The sequence below is a fragment of the Vulpes lagopus genome, chromosome 3 (assembly GCF_018345385.1).
Source record: "Vulpes lagopus strain Blue_001 chromosome 3, ASM1834538v1, whole genome shotgun sequence".
In the NCBI taxonomy this organism is placed as follows: Eukaryota; Metazoa; Chordata; class Mammalia; order Carnivora; family Canidae; genus Vulpes; species Vulpes lagopus.
Window position 1 is genome coordinate 129,764,838 of NC_054826.1, and position 19,337 is coordinate 129,784,174.

General features: G+C 49.6%; 2 protein-coding genes and 1 long non-coding RNA gene across 8 annotated transcripts in view; 1 reads left to right on the plus strand and 2 right to left on the minus strand.

Annotated features, from left to right (window-relative positions):
* Nucleotides 1-372, minus strand: part of LOC121487674 — a 19,872-nt gene extending 19,500 nt beyond the window's left edge. The window contains exon 1 of the long non-coding RNA XR_005986896.1: nt 27-372. This is a non-coding gene — a long non-coding RNA (uncharacterized LOC121487674). The remainder of the gene's footprint in view (nt 1-26) is intronic.
* The window catches only part of DENND2D (DENN domain containing 2D), a 19,476-nt gene extending 4,097 nt beyond the window's left edge, over nt 1-15,379 (plus strand). The window contains exons 1-13 of one of the 4 annotated variants that reach the window (XM_041749626.1): nt 574-1,238; nt 1,830-1,999; nt 2,852-2,964; nt 3,673-3,742; nt 4,472-4,549; nt 5,583-5,723; nt 6,730-6,878; nt 10,263-10,440; nt 12,799-12,864; nt 13,374-13,415; nt 13,819-13,903; nt 14,204-14,443; nt 14,869-15,379. In XM_041749626.1, coding sequence (XP_041605560.1) covers nt 1,151-1,238; nt 1,830-1,999; nt 2,852-2,964; nt 3,673-3,742; nt 4,472-4,549; nt 5,583-5,723; nt 6,730-6,878; nt 10,263-10,440; nt 12,799-12,864; nt 13,374-13,415; nt 13,819-13,903; nt 14,204-14,443; nt 14,869-14,945 — 1,497 coding nt within the window. In that variant the 5' untranslated portion in view covers nt 574-1,150 and the 3' untranslated portion in view covers nt 14,946-15,379. Of the gene's footprint in view, nt 1-573; nt 1,239-1,764; nt 1,783-1,829; nt 2,000-2,851; nt 2,965-3,672; nt 3,743-4,471; nt 4,550-5,582; nt 5,724-6,729; nt 6,879-10,262; nt 10,441-12,798; nt 12,865-13,373; nt 13,416-13,818; nt 13,904-14,203; nt 14,444-14,868 lie in introns of those variants that run through there. The other 3 variants (XM_041749629.1, XM_041749631.1, XM_041749630.1) reach the window with 3 other exon arrangements.
* A 2,646-nt stretch (nt 15,380-18,025) lies between these two features.
* The window catches only part of CEPT1 (choline/ethanolamine phosphotransferase 1), a 37,515-nt gene continuing 36,203 nt past the window's right edge, over nt 18,026-19,337 (minus strand). For all 3 annotated transcript variants that reach the window (XM_041747807.1, XM_041747806.1, XM_041747808.1), the window contains exon 9: nt 18,026-18,803. In XM_041747807.1, the coding sequence (XP_041603741.1) occupies nt 18,684-18,803 (120 nt within the window). In that variant the 3' untranslated portion in view covers nt 18,026-18,683. The remainder of the gene's footprint in view (nt 18,804-19,337) is intronic.

Genomic DNA, 19,337 nt, shown 5'->3' on the forward strand with positions numbered 1-19,337 from the left:
AAACCCTTTCACCTCCTGGCTCTTACCCCATGCATTTAGTCATGCAGCAGTTTACATGAGAATCCTAGGTGATTTGTTGCTCTTTTTCTCTCTTCTCCAGCCTCCAGACACAGCCTCTAGACACCACTAGAGCCCAAGGGGCCAGGTACTCTGCTTTTAGCTTGGGCAGAACTTTTGACCTGGCCCAGCAGGCAAAAACGACTGAGCAGGAGTGGGGCAGAGATCAGCCCAGTTGCATTCCACCGTCACTGAGTGACCCCCCAAGGCTGCTGATGCATCCAGTCCCCTCCTGTAGGCCAGGGAGGACGACCTGAGGCGGTGCTTCCTGTTTGGGAAGAGGGATTCTTTGCTGGAGCCCTGGGAACGGTCCTGTGAGAGAAGTCAGCCTTAGGATATATTGCACGGGGTGAGAGATGGACCACTGTACATCATCCTGACGTGTCAGGAATTCTCCAGCTCAGAGATGGATTTGCTCCTATTTTTGCCTCCAGGAGAGGAGAGTTTTAGGTTCGGATCAATTTCCAGGACTCTCTCGCTAGAAAAAAGTTTCCATTTGGAGAATTAATGGGCCAAGTCTATTTATGTGCCCTGCTTGCAGTCCTGAAGCTCTGGAAGCTCCAGAGTGCAGCGGTGGGCCTTGCAGGGTTTTTTTTGGTGGTAGTGAATCAAGTTGAGATATGAAAGGTCAGGAGTCAAAGTTATGGGATCTAAGATCCCTGTCCTGGGGCTGGTGAGGTTCCAGTGCCCACAGTCTGCTGCTGGGCCTTCTTCTCTGTCCCGAGGTTGTGAATAAACTCACTGCACAGTGTGCAGCCCAGAATTCAAAGCCTTTAGCCCAGAAGCAGCTGGGCCTTGGAGGTGTTTGCTCCTGACCTTTTCTCTTGCCACACCCTGGGGCTCTTGGGAGGAGCTGAGGTCTGAGCTGCAGTGCCAGGATGCTGCCTTCTTGATGCGGTCGTTTTGTTGCCTTCCTGGGTCCCGTCACATCCTTCTTGCTCAATCATTGGGTGCTCGGGATGGAAGCCGCCCTCCCCTATCTGGAAGGCAGCACACGGCGTGGCTTCATGGAGTTGTGGTTGGAGACTGAAGCGGCAGCCCTTCTCTCAGGCTCTCAGTAGCCAGTCTGTGTTGGAGGAAGGGGAAGCACTCCATGCCCCGAAAGTTGGAGAAGATGGAAGGACAAGTGGTAGGCGGGATGCTCAGGCTCTTCCGCAACCGGCTGCCTCGACTCCGAGCAGGTCTGGACTGGATTGCCCACTTCCTGTTTTCTAGGGTGACCCTCTTCGATGAGGCTGTTTCTTCCTTGAAATGCTTCTTCCTCCTCCTCTTAAGTGTAGAGTCTTTTATAGTTTGACCTCCACTTGGTCCCCCATGTGACTAGGCCAGGATGCTTCCCCTATTAGATTTTAGAGCTGGTCATGCCCTCTGTGGTCACAGACACATGGCCCTGGGATCTATTCTGATTTGGGTATGTGTCCATTTGGGGCTTACTGTATCAGGTACTGCCCTGGGCACCCAAGGGTGAGCACAGTTTTTGCCTCTGGGACAGAGGGCCTCCCAACTGGCTCCCCAGTACATTTCCTTGGCTTCCAAATCAGAGGTTTCTGTCCTCCTCTTGGCTCCCTGTGCTTTCACAAATCTCCCAGGGTAGTCTCCCAAACTGCCCAGTTGGCCCTGACCCTGTTCCAGGCCCGGAGGAACTGGGCAGGCTCCAGGGACCTCAGCGTTGGCATGGGGGGTCCGAGGTGCAGAAGTTGCCTGGAGCCACACAGACCACTCGGGGCTCCGGCCACTGAGATACCAAGTGGGCCCTGGTGTCTTGGTTTCAGGATCTCTCCAGGAGAGGGAAGCTGTAAAGGAACCGGAAAGGGCCCAGGAGATCAGTCTGCCCACCTTTGCTGGAGGGCAACACTTCTTTGAATACCTCCTGGTGGTTTCCCTCAAAAGAAAGAGTTCAGGGGATGACTATGAGCCCATCATCATCTACCAGTTTCCCAAGGTAAGGGCTGAAGGAAAGGGCAGGGGGAGCCAGGATTTGGGTGGCAGGAGGGTAGGGGTGGAGGTGCCCTCTCCCCCACTCCACCCTGCGGGCTTGAGTCTAGGGCCACCCTGTGCCCAGTGCTCCTATTTCTTTAGGGCCCAGCCCTGTTTCCTATTATCACCCACAGAATCTAGGTCTGGCTTCTTTGTGAGGAACTGACCTGGGCTCCCTAGCTGGGAAACCAGGCTGGTTCTTCTGCCCCTATGGGCCTCTTCGCTCTTCCAAATTCCCCTCTCAGTCTCCTTGTCTAGAGAGGCTTGCCTTGTGCCAGGCCCCTAGCAGGCCTCCCGGGGCCGGGGTGGGTGGGAAAGAGAGGGTGGGGCAGGATCACAGCTGGTGGGCAGGCTCAGCCTGTGGCCACAGCCCAAACACCAGGCTCCTTCTTGTCTGCTCCACACTGGGGGAGGGGTGGGGACAGGGCATCCTTCTCGTTAACCCCGATAGCTCGACAGCTGAGGTGGCCGCTGCTCTGATGTGGTGGTTCTCTCATGCGGCCCTCCCAGGAGACCAGGCAGCCTCTGGGCCTTTCTGGATTCAGTGAGGCCCTGGCCTCCTCCCTGCCTGTGTGGATGTGTAGGGTACTGATGTCTCACTCAGGCTCATGCAGACTTGGCCTTGGAGGGGCTTTCAGCCTGAGCTGGCTTGCCCCGGAATGAAGTCCCTGTGCAGAGGGACAGGCACCTGCTGAGCCCCCAGGAAAGCTGATTCTCAAACTGCTTCGGAGCCGCCAAAGAAGCCTGCCAACCCCCCAGCCCTCTCCTCCTGCCCCTACCTCCACAAGTCACTGGTCTCTTTTGCCATTCCTTCTAGCGGGAGAACCTGCTTCGGGGCCAACAGGAGGAGGAGGAGCGGCTGCTCGGAGCCATTCCCTTGTTCTGCTTCCCAGACGGGAATGCGTGGGCACCGCTCACTGAGTACCCCAGGTGACTGCTTGGGCCTGGGACAGAGGAATTTGGTTCTGGGGGGGAAGGGACAGGTGTGAGCTCTGTGGGTCCCCTGGCTCCCTCACCTGCTGTGTGTGCCGGGTTCTCACCAGCTTCCCTCCTGATGGGGTGGGACTAGAGTTGATTCACTTAGGAACATCTTGCCTGGAGTCCTCCAGGGTCAAGGATCCTGGCCAACTAGGTTAACCAGTCAGTCGCCTATGTCCAGAGAAGGGCAAGGCTGTCTCACCCATCCTGGGAATGACCGTTGCCGTGTTTTGACTGCCTCTGGCAGAAGCCAGACTTTGCAGAAAGCCCTTGGCTTCTAAGAAAGCAATGTGGCAAAGTCCCTTTCAGTGTCAGCCCTGGAATTTGGCTGCCTGAGTTTGGATTTTGGCTTTACCACTTTTGAGCTAAATGACTTTGGATAAGAATCACCTCAGCCTCAGTTCCTTTGTGTTTCAAGTGGGGAAGAGTAATTGAACCCACCTCAAAGGGTTGTTTTGAGAATTAAACGAGGTGGCCTATGTAGAGCTGGATGCCAATAAGCACTTAATAAGTTACTGATGTGGTTACTACTCTCATGATTAATCGGCAGCTCCCCTCTGCCCTCCTGACCCCCCCTCAGCATCTCTCTGAGACTGACTGACTGCCTTCCGATTTTAGGATCCAGTGAGTAAATGCAAATATGTGTCTGTTCTTTTGCAGGGAGACCTTTTCCTTTGTTCTGACCAACGTGGATGGGAGCAGGAAGATTGGATACTGCAGGCGCCTCTTGGTTTGTGCTGCTCAGAACTGCCCCTCCTCTCTGCGGCCCGCTCTGCTCCGCAGCTGGGCTTGCTCGAGCTTCAGCTGCAAAAGCCAAGGCTCAAAAACCTTCAGCTGCAAAACCTGGCAGTGGTGGTTGCAGGGAGAGCACAGCCCAGCACCTGCTGCCATGTTAGTGCCCTCTGCAACCCTGCAGGAACGGGGACACAAGCCCCTCCTTGGCCACCCAGGGGACCTTTGCTGGCCTTGCTTTGGTCTCTGCCCTTCCCAAGTTCTCAACAGCTCACCCTGGGGGCGGCTCCTCATCCTCTCTCCACCTTCTGTACCCAGGCCTGTCTGCCTCAGCTCCTGGAGCCTCCCAGAGACTGGGATTCCGATGGTGGTTCTTGGGTCTCCGGGGATTCTCCAAGTCACTGTTACAGTGCTGTCCTCTCCAGCCAATGTTCTCTCCACACCGCACTCACTCCCTTTCTCTGCAGACCCCAGATTGCACTGGTGCTGATGGTGGCGGTGCTTGGCCCCTTCAGGGCCATCTTCTTTTGGCTTTGGTGGCTGCTCTGGCCTCCCTGTTGCCTGGGCCACAAAGAGAACCACTACCCAGCCAGGCCTTTCTCCATCTGACCCCACCATTGCCCACGACTCCCCCAGCCCCACCACCAGCCTTCTGCCCCATCAGCCCCAGCTGGGAGAAGCCCTAGGGAGGCATCAGCGCTGAAGGAGCCTCTCTGTCCCTCCACAGCCCGCTGGCCGTGGCCCTCGTCTTCCCAAGGTGTACTGCATCATCAGCTGCATCGGCTGCTTCGGCCTGTTCTCCAAGGTAGAGGTGGAGTGGGATTCCTCGGGGCCTGTTGGGCCTGTTCAGCATCCTGGCTGCCTGACCCACCTGTGTTCCCTGGGCCTTTAGTGGAGCTCTTCCCTCACAGCTGGGGTCAAACCAAGGCACACTTGGGGAAACTGAGGCAGAGAGGTGCTTGGGCTCCACTTTATTTTCGAGAAGAGTGGGAACTGAGCCCAGGGACTGTCTCCCCTGAAGAGAGCCCATGCTCCCCCTCTGGTCAGGTAAGAAAGCAGCTGGAGCAGGACAGCGGGGAGAGCCCCAGGTTAGGGGGTGGGAGTTTCCAGTTCCTCATCAGGCAAATGCATGCAATGATCCCTCACCTCCCTGACTCATTGTCTGGTGTGAGGCTCCAATGAACTGACATGAGAAACATGGACACTGAACAAATATGAAGACAATTACTGTACACTGGGGTTCCTGAGACTCCCTCTGACTCCTTTGAGGGTGGAGGTCTGCAAGGCTTCTCCTGCTGGAGCTACCTGGAGCGCCAGGACATCTGAGTCAGTTCTCAGAATGGACGGGGCGTGTCTCGGTGGCCACGCAAAAGCTTCAGGGTGCTCTGCCGCCAGCAGGCCTTGGGAGGATGAGGGCAGGACACTGTCAGCCTTTGCTTGGTGGAGTGTTCATCTGTGCAGGGTTCTGAGGGATGGGGTCTGGCCCTGGCCCTGTGGGCGGGGAGTCACCCAAGAGGCCCAGGCTTTTGGGCTCCCACTGCATCTAGGATGATGGGACATGGTACCATTGTGGATGACGGTTTACTTTGGGATGGCTCCTGGGAGAAAGGAGCTTATGTCGGTCTAGGAGAAGGGAGGACTGTGGACTGGTAATGAGGGCAAAAGGAAGAAGCTGTAGGAGATAAACCGCAGACTGAGCTCTGCCTGGAGGAGAGGGAAGCAGCTGGAGGGTGGGGTTGTGGGGTGGGGAGAGGCAGGGGGACACTCATACGTGGGGCCTCTACCGCCTCCCAGTGGCTTCCTTTGAGTCTTGAGTCCCACCATCCCTTGCCTTGCAGATCCTGGATGAGGTGGAGAAGAGGCACCAGATCTCTGTGGCGGTCATTTACCCGTTCATGCAGGGCCTCCGAGAGGCGGCCTTCCCTGCTCCCGGGAAGACCGTCATGCTCAAGAGCTTCATCCCGGACTCGGGCACTGAGGTGGGTTCCTGAGTGTGAGCCCCTCCCTGGCTGGAGAGGGGGGCTTTGGTGGCACCACTCTCACAGCCCTGCCATTCGTGGGGTTAACACATGAGCCGGGTGGGGACTGGGGCCTAGCTGGAATTTTGGGGCAGAGCTGAAAATCAAACCCAAGGTTTCTGATTCTCCCAACCTGACGCTCTCAAGGACCTCGTTAAAGCCACCAAGACTTGTATTTATAAAGAAAACCAGTGTCCCCCACACTGCCACTTTTCATCATTCCCCCCACCCCCTTATCTTCCCATGTGTGTTCAGTGCCTTTACCTTATGGCCTCCATCTGTCTACTTCTTATCATCCATCCCCACCCCTGTGTCTCCACCCCTGTGTCCCCATCCATGCCTCAGAGGGATGCTACTAAGCAGCCTGGGGCAGCAAATAGCACATTATTTTAAGAATCCCAGTCCTGACCCTTGGCACTTTGGAAGATGGGTGTGTCTCCCTGAACCTTGTCTTCCCCACATAAAATAAGGGGAGGGGTCAGGCTTTTTCCCTTTCTCCAAAAATAAGCACAGAATGCTTGCTTCCGTTGTATCCATAGTGGATACAATGAGTGTGATTCCTGACCTGGCACCTACAGTCTAGTGGAGATACAGACATTAAATAAGTAAACACATGGATAAAGTGCATGGTTTAACAAGGCACAGCAGTGACGAAAGGGAGGAACCACGGTGGGAAACACACATTAGTGAGGGCCTCTGAGGCGGAGGGAGGGGGAGACAAGAAGACTGAGCAGGGGTGGGGTGGGGGAGCCAGCCTGAGAAGGCCCTCAGGCAGGAAGAGCACAGTGTGGGCCAGGCCAGGGACGGGGGTCAGCGTGACCCTTGGTGCTGAGGGAAACCAACCGAGGATGGGCTTCCAGCAGGGGAGGGGCGGGGAGAATCCAGTGGAGACCAGCAAAGACCCAGCCTTCCGGGACTCTGGCACCTTCCAGGGTGGTGATGCCTCCTCTCTCTGGTTCCCCTGCAGTTCATCTCCCTGACGCGGCCCCTGGACTCCCACCTAGAACACGTGGATTTTAGTGTTCTGCTGCGCTGTCTCAGTTTTGAGCAGATCCTTCAGATCTTTGCCTCTGCTGTGCTGGAGAGAAGAATCATCTTTCTGGCAGAAGGTCTCAGGTGGGACTGGCTGCTGAGCAGCTCTCCTGGGCTGACCGGTGCCCCTGGGTTTAGGGGACAGGTCAGAGGGCTTTCTAAGGGAATCAGGCTGTAGGACCCCTGCACTCTCCTTCCTGCCTCTGGGTCTGATTCTGCACCAAGCCTCGTGGAGAAACAGCTGTTGCAATTCCCTTGCTTCTGCCTCCAAACTTGATTGCTTCCTCAGCCTGAAGAAAATTCCAGATGTAGCTCTGAGCAGGGCATGAAGTGTTCTGGGCCAGCCCAGGTGGAGAGTGGAAGGGATGGGTGCAGTTGTGATTCTACTCTTGATGGCTTAGGGATTCTACTCTTAGGCTTAGGACAGGGTAAGAAGGTGCATACTGGTATTGAGGTCAAGCTCATCATCCTTAATGGCCAACACATCTCATCTATCCATTTGTTTACTCATTCAAAAAACATTTGTTATGTGTCAACTGCCAGATGCCAAACATCAGGAAGATACAGACAAACAAGACATGGTCTTTGACCTTAGGGTACGGAGACTCCTGTAATGCTTGAAAGCATAGGTGTTGAAATCAGCAGAACAAGGTTCAAGTCCAATATATTCTTCCACCTGTAGCTCTGTGCTTCCCCTTAGGTCAGTTTCTTAACTTCTTAAAGTCATTATCTCCTTAACTGTAAAATCAAGATAATGATTGCAACTACCTCATAAGGTTGTGTCAAGGATTAAATGAAACAGTGCATACCAGGTACCTACCACCCTGCCAGGCGCACACCTATTGGTAAGAGCTAGCTGGGATTTTTTTTTTTTTTGGTCTTTTAATTTTACTTATTTTTACTTTTTAATCATTATTTTTATTAAGTATAGTTGACATACAGTGTTACATTAGTTTCAACATATTGATCCAACAATTCTACACATTATGCAGTGCTTACCAAGATAGGTGTAGTCAACACCCATCACCATAAAATATTATTACAAGATTATTGACTATATTCCCTATGCTGTACTTTTTTTCATCTCTGTGACTTATTTTATAACTAGAAGTCTGTACCTCTTAACCCCCTTCACTTATTTTGCCCATCCTCCCTCACACTTCCCCTCTGGCAACCACCAGTTTGTTCTCTGTATTTATGAGTAGGTTTCTGCTTTCGTTTGTTTTGTTTTTAAGATTCCACATATAAGTGAAATCATATGGTATTTGTCTTTCTCTGACTTATTTCACTTAGCGTAGTATCCTCTAGGTCCATTCATGTTGGTATAAATGGCAAGATTTCCTATCTCACATGGCTGAGTAATATTCCATGGTATATACATCTTCTTTATCCATTCATCAGTCGATGGACACTTAGGTTGTTTTTTCATATCTTGGCCATGGTAAATATTGCTGCAGTGAACATAAGGGTGCATACAGCTTTTCACATAGTGCTTTTGTTTTCTTTGGGTATACGCTCAGCAGAATTATTGGGTTGTACCGTGTTTGAATGTTTAAGTTTTTGAGAAACCTCCATACTGTTTTCCATAGTGGCTGTACCAGTTTGCATCCCATGAGCATTGCAAAAGGGTTCCTTTTCTCCATATCCTCGCCAACAGTTGTTATTTCTTGTCCTTGTGATCCTAGCCCTTCTGACTGCTGTCAGGTGATACCTCTAATTTGCATTTCCCTGACAGTTACTAACAATGAATACCTTTTTGTGTCTGTTGTATGTCCTCTTTAGAAAAGTGTCTATTCAGGTCCTCTACCCATTTTTTTAGTCACATGATGATGATGATGATGATGATGATTTTTGGTGTTGAATTGTAGGAGTTTGTTATATATTGTAGATATTAACCCTCTATTAGATATATCATTTACACATCTTCCATTCAGTAGGTTGCCTTTTCGTTGTATTGATGGCTTCCCTTGCTGTACAAAACCTGTTATCCTTAATAATAAGTTCACAGTTGAATATATCCCTGGGCACAGGCGAAGAAGGGTACTGTCATGTCTTGGTCTCTGCCTGTTAGGGGCCTCAAGTCTGAGAAAGATATGGGGAGACATGTGACAGAATGGAGGAGAATATCATGAAACAGTAGGAGACTGACCTATTGCTGTGGGCAGGGGAGAAAGCCAATGATGTTGGGCTGACAACCCTCATTCTGTCTTTTAGGGAAGAGGAAGAAAAGGATGTTAGGGACTCAAATGTTAGGCCAGAGGGTCAGGTGAATATCGTGGGCTTTAGAGGAAAGGAAGTTTGGGCAGGGAGTGAGGGCTTTGGGTTGAGCAGTCTCTAAAATCAGTGATAACCAAAAAGACACTAGTTGTAGGCCTAATCCTTGTGGGAAGTGGTGTAATCTATTGCTCTGGAAATAGTGCTTCTACTTTGAACCCTGGAGAAAAATGAGAGGTTTCTGTTGTGGCTAGAGCTGGGGCTCCTGTCTTTCCCGAGAGCAGTGTATAGGAAGTAAAGGTGACTCCAGGTGCCAGCTGACCTGGACATGGGCCAAGGCTGGCAGGATTTGCCTTGGAGGTGCTCACTTTCTCCAGGGAGATCCCACCACTCCCCACTTCCTTCCCACACTGAGCATGTCAGATCCCTGAAGCACAGGCGGGGTGGGGGGTGTGGGGGACTTCCAGTCAGCCTAAGCCTTGGCTAGACCCTCAAAGACTCAAGCTTTCTAACTCAGGAAGTATAAGCTCCATACCAAGAACTGAAACAGGGTTTCTGTTTCTGTGTTTTTATTGGCCTTGGCATGAGGGTTGTTTGGAGAAATGAAGAGCCATGAAGAAGCCGTTGGAGAAGAGAGGCCAGAGAGCAGGGCTGTGTGTGTTGGAGGGTGGGGTGAGGAGTCGTCAGAGCTGTGCCGGAGGCAGTAATCACACAGGGAATGCTTCACTGGAAGGGTGGAGGAGCCACCTCTCTGGGACTTTCCGGGTAGAAATTGCCCAGCAAAGGTTCCTGGAATCTAGGAATTTCCCAAGCTAGCTCAGGCACCAACCTGTTAACTTGAAATAACCTCTAGTGGCCAGAGGGAGCTGTGAGAGGTAAAGACTGGGGCTGAGAGGGTGGAGAGCCACAAAGAGGAAATAAGGCTTGGCCTCTGTGCTGTGCTCTACTGTTTACATGTTTGTCTCCTTGACTACAGTGTGAGTTCGTTAAGCAGGGTCAGTGCCTCGTACTTCCTAGTGTCCACATGCTTAGCGCAGTGGCGTTCATATAGAAGGGCTCACCCAGCCATCTGCGGGAGCGAAGGCACTCCCTCTTTCCTCTCCTCCCAGCTACCAGTAGCCACAAGCTCTGCAACCAGCACAGCTCCCAGACTTGCTTCTACTTCTGGGGCAGGGGGTGGGGGGGCAGGGGGTGTGAAGGGGTAGAGGCGCAGGGAGGCCTCTCTGACTGGTGTTCCCTGTGCCCTGTTCCCAGCACCCTGTCTCAGTGCATCCATGCTGCTGCTGCGCTGCTCTACCCCTTCAGCTGGGCACATACCTACATCCCCGTTGTCCCCGAGAGCCTTCTGGACACTGTCTGCTGCCCCACTCCCTTCATGGTCGGAGTACAAATGCGCTTTCAGCAGCAGGTTATGGATAGCCCCATGGAAGAGGTACGGTGCAGCAAGAAGAGGGTGTCACTCGGAGCCGGGCACAGCGGGAGTCAGACCTGGGCTCTGCGACTAACAGCTGTGTGACCTGTGTGACGGTGGGCGTGGTGCTTCACCTCTTTAAGCCTGAGCTTCTTATCTATGAAATGGGGATGGCAGGGTTCAAGTGCCAGGGATGCAAGGGGAAATAACCTGCAAAAAGCTCATAGCTTGGTGCCTAACACATAGTTGATGCTCAGTAAGTGGCTGCATCCTCCCCCTGAACGATTTCTTTTTGGACCTAAGGGGCAGCTTATTCAGGGGTCATCCAGCTGTCCTAGGCCAGTTAATTCCCAAGGGCAGGCTCTGGGCGTCCCATCTCTCATCTAGATGCATAAGCACAGCTGGTCTATACAATACACAGCTCACTAGAATTCATTCACATTCCTTGCAAGTGAGCTAACATAGCCCTCCTGCAAACTGTGAGTCTTAAAAGTTGCAGATTTTTGTAGGTAGAGTTATCCTTTTTTCTTTTTTAAATTTAAATTTTATTTATTTATTTTAGAGAGAGAAAGCATCCGTGTGTGTGCGCACGCAAGCAGCGAGAGAGAGGCAGAGGGAGGAGAAAAAGAATATTAAGCAGGCTCCTCCTCGCTCAGTGCGTAGCCCAATGCAGGGCTCCCTCTCACAACCCTGAGATCATGACCTGAGCTGAAATCAAGAGCCGGATGCTTAACCAGCTGAGCCACACAGATGCCTCCATTTTTTGATCATCTCAGAGCTCACCTGGCTAATGAGGCTACAGGTCCAGATCCCCCTTGACTTTTGTCAGCTTATCTCTCTTGTCAATGCACCAGACACACCAGAGGCCTGGCTCAGTGGTGAAAATGGGCACTGGTAGCATACGAACAACTCAAAACATGAGCTCTGGTTTGTCAGTAGAAACTTCCCAGAGATTGCATGTTACTATAATCTCCAGCTACAAGAGTTACTTAGGTATGTCTGCATTGGCTAACCATTAACCCCTCTGTGCATAGGGCTGGCCAAGGGAAGAGGTGGGCTCCCATCATAAGCTACTAAAGAGGCAGAAACCAGCTCTGGTGGGAGGACTTCCTCCATTTGTATAAGAAAGAATGGAGGTCCAGAGAACTCAATGGACTTATTGGAGGCCACCCCAGTAATGATGGAACCTCGCACCATAGAACCAAAGCCCTACTATACAAAGTGTTGCTGGGAAGTCAAGAAGCAGGCTGTTTCCCTTCGTAGCTTCCCTGGCCTTCCTCAGAAGTGCTGAGTAGACAGGCCCTTTGAAGGAGCCTTTGCCATGTGACTGACTGGGTCAGACTATCAGCCCCACATTTGGCAATGACTTAAAATGTCCCAACCCTCAGAGTTATGAAACTCGCTGATGCTGCAGTTCCAGCTCCTCCCCTGACAGCCCGGCAGGAAGACACCCCAAGGCCAGCCAGGCTGCAGCTCCTGCTATCCAAGAGCCTTGGCCTATTTTAGTCCTCAGCAGCTGCTCTGTGAAATGGGCAGGGGATGAAGAAGGGGAAGGGCCAGCGACCACTGTGGGTGTGTGGGGATTCTCTGACTGCTCACATGAGCCCTGGGAGGGATTACGCAAGGGACAGGAAGACAGCGAATAGTAGAAAGGTTTTGGGGAACCTTCCCAAAAATATGCTGCATGTACATTCTTAGTTCCCTGAAATGAACAGCCTTCCCTGAATAATACATAGGCATTTGAGCCTATGTAGTCAAGTGGTCTCAGGCCTGGATGAGTTCAGCTTTTCTCCCGATGATGAATAATTACAGGGCCTGCTCTGTCTTTTGGCACACTTTCCGGGCCCTCTTTTTACTTGGAAGGAGGGTGCCTAGAAGGATCATTCACTGTACTGACCAGACCAAGTCTAAAGTGAAAAGACGAGCCCCACAGGAATTTAAGTGACCAACCCAGGCTCTGGGAGGATCCTGGTAAACTGTGGAGCACATGCCCTGCCTAAAGAGGCAGTTGCACTCCATTCCATCCAAGCCTGGTCCTTTCGAAACATGGACCAGCCAATGTTAGAGTTACTGACTTTTCAGAAGCCCCCAAACCAAATTTTATGTGAAAATTTCCAAATTAAATATTGGAAACCAACTCAATTATTAAAAAAATACTCTGAGGCTCAAAGAAATAGATGGGCAGGTTGGAATCTAACCAGCAGGGTGCCAATTTGTCATGTCAGGTCTGGACTGAGGGCCCCTCCAGCAGTGACACGCTCAGGTGCCAGCCCTGTGTTCACTTCCCCTGCAGCCTGCAGACACATGGTCTCCTCACTGCCTTTCATTCCCTGTTCCTGTTGCCCTGGGCTCACTCCCTTCGCTTCCTGTTTCCTGCAGGAAGGTCCAAAGATCCAAGGGAATTTTTTAAAAGTAGGACTCCGGGCAGTTGTACATAAAGTTGTGGTAAGCATTTAAAAGATCAAAAGGTGTCCACGCTGGCCTAGATCTGACCAGAGGGCAGGGGGCACAGTGGGGGGGAGACAGATACAGCAGCTAGGACAGCTGGATCTAGGCTTGGAAACCGGTTCTACAGTATGACCTTGGGCAGCTTCTTTGCTTCCTCACCTGCAAAATGGGGATATTGCCTGTAAGTGCAGTGGGGTAGGACTGAATGAGAGAAAATGTGCAAAGCTGGTTCAAGTGTGCTGAGCGTTCCATATATAGAAGCCGTTCCTACCATTAGTGTTTCATTAAGAGAGCAACTGGCTCTGATTTTCCTGATCACATTCCCTCCTACCTCAGCGCTCCTCCTCTCCCTTCCTACACCCTCATCGCTTCTCCAAAGGAGGGGAACTGGGGCTTCCAGGGATGGAGAGAGGAGGGTGTCAGGCAGGAAAGGAGAATTGCCGGTGCTGAGTGCTCCTGAGGTCTCTGATGTGCGGGGAGACAGCCATTCGTTCTGTTTATTTCAGGTCCTGCTGGTGAATCTTTGTGAAGGAACCTTCTTAATGTCAGTAAGTGTCTGGGCTCCCAGGCCCACCACTGACTCCATCACTCTCATGTCTCCCAAGCTCCTCCTCCTCTGAGCTTGAAGTGCTTTCCTTGGGTGAGAACTCATGCTAGGGAGAGCTCCCCCAAGGAGCCCTCGGCAAAGATGCACACAGCTTCACGAACGGCAGTCAGTGCCGGTGCCTTTGGCGCAGGGATGGAAACCCAGTGCCCCAGGGGTACAGGGGAGACTTGCTAATGTTTACAGTCAGACTGAAGGCCAAGAAGCAGCTTCTGTTGCTTCTTTCCTATGTGGCCAATTATTTGGGGGTGGAGTCGGAGTGTAGAATTCACACCTCCCCGGGCTTTCTGCCAATACTGCACTCCTCCTCCCAGACCGCTTGACTTCTTAGCTCTGTCCTCTCCTAGGTTGGTGACGAAAAAGATATCCTTCCACCCAAGCTTCAGGATGACATCTTAGACTCCCTTGGTCAGGGGACCAATGAGTCACAGAGTAAGTCCTGGGTGCCCCTTATTTTGGGTTTCTTCACAGAACCTGAGGGCAGGATTCCCAACCATCCCTGCCAATCCCACCCAGCAGTCCTGGGCCAGTCCCAGGGGCCTAGATTCTAAGGCAAGTCTGAGTGTGAGATTCTTCCCAAGAAATAGTGGAGAATCCATACCCTGTCTCCCATTTTAATCTGTAATTATGACCCTAATCCTAGCTGCTTCCCCAGGAGTTCTCAGTCGGCCTTATAGCCCCTGGAGGCAGAAGTGGGTGGTTTTTCTGAGTTGGCCTCTGTGTCTCCTGCAGCTTCAGAACAGCTCAACGAGCATGTTTCGGGCCCATTTGTGCAGTTCTTTGTCAAGACTGTGGGCCACTATGCTTCCTATATCAAGCGGGAGGCAAACGGGCAAGGCCACTTCCAAGAACGAGCCTTCTATAAGGCTCTGACCTCCAAGACCAACCGCCGATTCGTGAAGAAGTTTGTGAAGACACAGCTCTTCTCCCTTTTCATCCAGGAAGCGGAGAAGAGCAGGAACCCTCCTGCAGGTAGACGGTGACAGCTCCCTATCATTCCAAGCCCAGGAAGGGTCACTGCCTCCAAGTTGGGCATGGCCCTATGATGAAGAGCACTGGCTCTGGAGGCCCACAAAATAAATGTAGTCTTGGTGGGGTTGAACTGAAATAACCTGGAGTCTCAAAAGATGCCTCTGAGCTGCCATTTTGTAAAAGTTGCTCTTTATTTTAATCTGGAGCTAATTTCTATTAATTGTTCTATTTGTAGCTCCAGCTTTGGGCCAAAATGAATACCTGGATCTCCAAAGGCCCATAAGGAGATGGAAATCTTGATAGGAATGTGGGTGTGGAGGGGGAGCACAGGGAACAGACAGGTTATTTCTGATCCTCACTCCTGAACTCATCATCATCCAGCTGGCCAGATTACAGGCCTCTAACACCGGTGTCTGAACCCACAGGCTACTTCCAACGTAAAATACTTGAATATGAGGAACAGAAGAAACAGAAGAAATCAAGGGAGAAGACTGTGAAATAAGAACTGTGGTCAACAGGAGCGACTGGACTCACAGGCCAGTTTTGGACTTTGGCCCCTGCCAGCACGGTGTGGGACTGGCAAAGCTCACAGCCTCCAGAATCCACGGCCTCCTCTGAGACATGGTAACCAGGTCTCGCTTCAGGCTGCTGTCTTGAGTTCAGGGTCCCTGGAATCCACTTTCTCCAGACTCTGGAAGGCTCTGACATCTGTGCTCACAGAGCTGGGCTCCGAGCTCATGTTCCGCACAGGTGACACAGAGTGGCAGAGTGGCACAGGTGCTATGGAGCCTCAGAAGTTGCTGGGACTGCCGTCTTCCAGGAACCACAATCACAAAATCCTCAAAAGGGAAAGCAGTTGTGGCCCAAGGCTCAGTCTCTTCACATAAAAAAACAAGTCTGTGGATGTGTGAAGATAAGAATAAAGATGAAAATCTTCTTGTTTTTGTGTTATCCTTAACTTCCATTCCAGGGCAGAGAGGGAGAGAACCAGGAGCACAAGGCAACAGGTATGAGAAGCTGGACTGAGGTGGGGGGGCGGAGGGACTGGCCATAGTGGGCCAGAACTTTGGGGTGGCAGCTCCACTTCAGACAAGAAGGTGGGGGGACATGGGTAGAGGGAGCAATAGTACTGGACAGGGCAACAGTTCTCAGTTCCAGTCAGGTGTGCCTTCGAGAATCTGGGAGGAAGGGCTGCTGGCCAGGAAGCACCTGCCATCTAGGGCAACTTGAAGGTAGGAAATTTCAGTTCCCAGAAGCCAGTGAAAGCCTCTACATTGCCTCCAAAGCCAGGTCTGTCTGCCCATCACTTCTGGTTTGGAACCTTCAATCCAACTGTGGAACCTTCAATCCAACTTCCTACTTGGTTATTTTGAGAAGCCCAGTTCAATCTTTAGCTAAAGGTAGAGGGATTGCTTCATTGTCATTTTCCCTCTTTCAGGAAATAGTATCATCATCTTAAGAACCCAAAGTAGTTTAGTAATCACCTTGTCCATGTTCCCTCTGTAATTTTTTTTCTTCCAGATTTTATTAGAGTGAGAGAGAGCGAGAGGACCCGCAGTTGGGAAAGAGGAACAGGCCGACTCAGTGCTGAGCCACAGAGCCTGACATGGGCTCGATCCCATGACCCTGAAGATTATGACCTAAGCTCAAATCAAAGGCTTCACTGACTGAGCTACCCAAGTGCCCCTTCCCTCTGTGCTACCAATGACAGCTTCTGTTTCAACAGTGTAAGGGATGGGAAGCCTCGTCTTTCAAAACTCTCATTTTTTAATGTATTTTTAATGTATATGTATGTGTGGCCCTCAGAGATCCCTGAATTCTATACAGAGCACAAATGTCTTTGGGGGGCGAAAGAGGGGACTGGGATGGCCAAATTGAAGTTAAAGCCAATGGAATTTGATGTGGGAAGCACAGAGACACACTACTGGTGTCCCACTGTCCACACACCACCTGTTAAGTATGCTGCTACTTTTTGTGAAGAATCACCACATCTTTTTAGGTAGATTAGTTTACAGCACTGGTTCCTAAACCTAGCTGTACCTCAAAAAGTTTTAGAGTAAGGACTGGAATCCTGGGAAGCTTCTGAAAGTACTTTCTGAGACCTCATCCCAAACCTACCAATCATCTCTAGAGATAGGACTCAGGAAGCGGTGATTTTTAAAGCTCCTTCAGGTGATTCTGTTATCTTACCAGGTATATATGATCTCAAGAAGAGGCAAGGCCAGCTGAGGTTTTCTATAAACATACCCTTGATCTGGGGATCCCTGGGTGGCGCAGCGGTTTGGCGCCTGCCTTTGGCTCAGGGCACGATCCTGGAGACCCGGGATCGAATCCCACATCGGGCTTCCGGTGCGTGAAGCCTGCTTCTCCCTCTGCCTGTGTCTCTGCCTCTCTCTCTTTCTCTCTCTGTGACTATCATAAATAAATAAAAATTAAAAAAAAAAAACAAACAAAAAAGAACAAACAAACAAACATACCCTTGATCTGATGACAATGGTACCAAGAGCTAAGGAAGCACACACCAAATATCTGAGCATTTTCCAGATTCCCTTCATGCTGAAAAAGATTTGAACATTTCAGTTTACAGCTTTTGACACCCAAACCTACTAAGGTGTAGGAGAGAACATTGGACCAGGATTCAGAAGATACGGGGTCTAGTTTCCATTTGGAAAAGTAACAACTGTGTGTCATTGGTATGCCACTTAGCCTCTCCCAGACCTCAATTCCCACTGTAGGTAACTAACATCTTGCTGTGTCTATTGCAATAATCAAGCAAGGCAACAGGTTAACTGTACCAAATAAGTAGAATCATTCTTTTTTCCTGCTTTGTCCTAAACTGGACCTGCTCTGGCATTTTCCTCTATGTACTTCTCTACCCCAGATGCTGGAGAAGTTGCTAACAAGCAAAAATAAAAAGAGATTTCTCTTTATTGCTACAGTCGAGCAAAGAAATTGAAGGGTTCACTGTCACTGCTACTCAAGACTACATGGGGTTAATGGAAGCATTAATAGTGCAAGAAACCAGAGTTCTATCAGCTGAGGCAGTGCAGCTACTGTTCACCCAGGATTATGGAAACAGGGTGTAAATAAAAATCAATAAGAAGATAGTTTATTTTCTTTAGTTTCTTTTCTGCGGACCCCCTCCCTTCAAGCAACTGTACTATCTACATACAATGGAAACAGATCTGGATTATATCTACTAAAGATATCTGGTCCTCATTTCAAACTGTAGTATATTATGGAGCCAGAATAGAAGTACAGTTTTTTACTAACTGCCTCAGAGAGGCCTAAACCTCCCTTCTTGAAAATCTAGGGGAAGACATAATCTCAAAGGTAACAAGTACAGCAAAAAAACCTATTGAGAGGGAAAATGAATATAGTTCTGTTTCATTTGATTTTTTATTTTATTTTTTAGTTCTATGTTTAAGTTAAGTAGCTTATACAAAATAGATCGCAGGACACATGACAAAGTGGCTGACTGAATTTCCTTATTAAAGAACAGAAATAAATTTTGCTTAAATTTTAAAAAATGACATTAAAACTCAGTTATCTTTCCACTGAATAAAACAGAAAAAGGCTGGCTTTCAGATCATATATTTATTTAAAAAAATAAAATGGATCAACAAAGTTATCACATTACTCTGCATGCTAACAGGATTTCCCAAACCCATGAGAATTACCATTTCTTGAGCAATAAAAAAATGACTTTCTCAACAATGTAAAGACAGGAAACCTTTCAATCCAAATTCAAGGTCTTTATCGCTAATTCCATCTCACAAGCTAGTGGGATATATCTGTGCCACAAGCTGAGCTCCTTAGTTAAAGAAAGCTTGAGAAGACACTAAACAAGGATGTCACTAAAAGATGATTTGTTAAAATTATAAAGCAACCATTTTTTGGCCTGCAAATATTCTACATTAGAAATCTCCACCACTAGGGATTGGTTCCCCAGGACAATTTTATTCTGAATCCAGGATAATTACAAACACATGGCAATTTTTCCTGCATGCTTCCTTTGGCCAAATCCTGCATGACAATATGGACAATTACAGGATGGAACTTGAAATTCTCATTCTCACACAGGATAGGTAAGGAGTGCTACCAAGAACAAAGAAAAGTTATACAACATTGATTATTATAAATTATAGTTGTTCTTATACACCCCATTCTCCTTAATATGTTCAGATTCTTTCCTGCAGAAAACATGAGTTTCCTATATAACGACACCAAGTTAACTTCATTAATGATGATTAGAATGAGCCGTAGAGACCTTGATTCTGAAGACATGTATGTGTAGGTGAGACGCAATCTGATTGCAAACACTGACACAGTAGCGGATCAAATCAAAGAAAGAGAACACCTGGAAAGAAGAGAGACTATTAGATTCTCAGGACCTGCTTAGGCCATACCTAAGCTTCCTGAAAGCAAAGAGGACGGGCTCCTCTGACTTTCTTCCCTTCTTTTCAGATTTGTTTTCAGTTCCATATGATTTAACAACTCAATTTCCTCACGGATTTTTCTTTTATGCGAAGGATTAACAAACTCTTTCCGGAGAGACAGTAAATACTTGAGGTTCTGTGGACCATGCCATCTTCATTTCAACCGCTCAACTTTGCCATTGTAGCTTGAAAGCAGCCACAGACAATACATGAATGGCCATGGCTGTGTTCCGATAAAACTTCACTCCTGCTCTACACAGTCAGAAATCTGGAATTTTTGAGCCCCGATGAAGGCAACACGAATAAGAATAATGCAAAAAATGGCTCAAAGATGAAACCACGCGAACTCTTGCCAAGTCCTGTAATTGTGGTTTTTTGGTATGCCAAATCGTTACCATTATATGATCTTTCAGCACTGGCCCACAGAAACAAGAAAACAAATCATAAAATAGGAG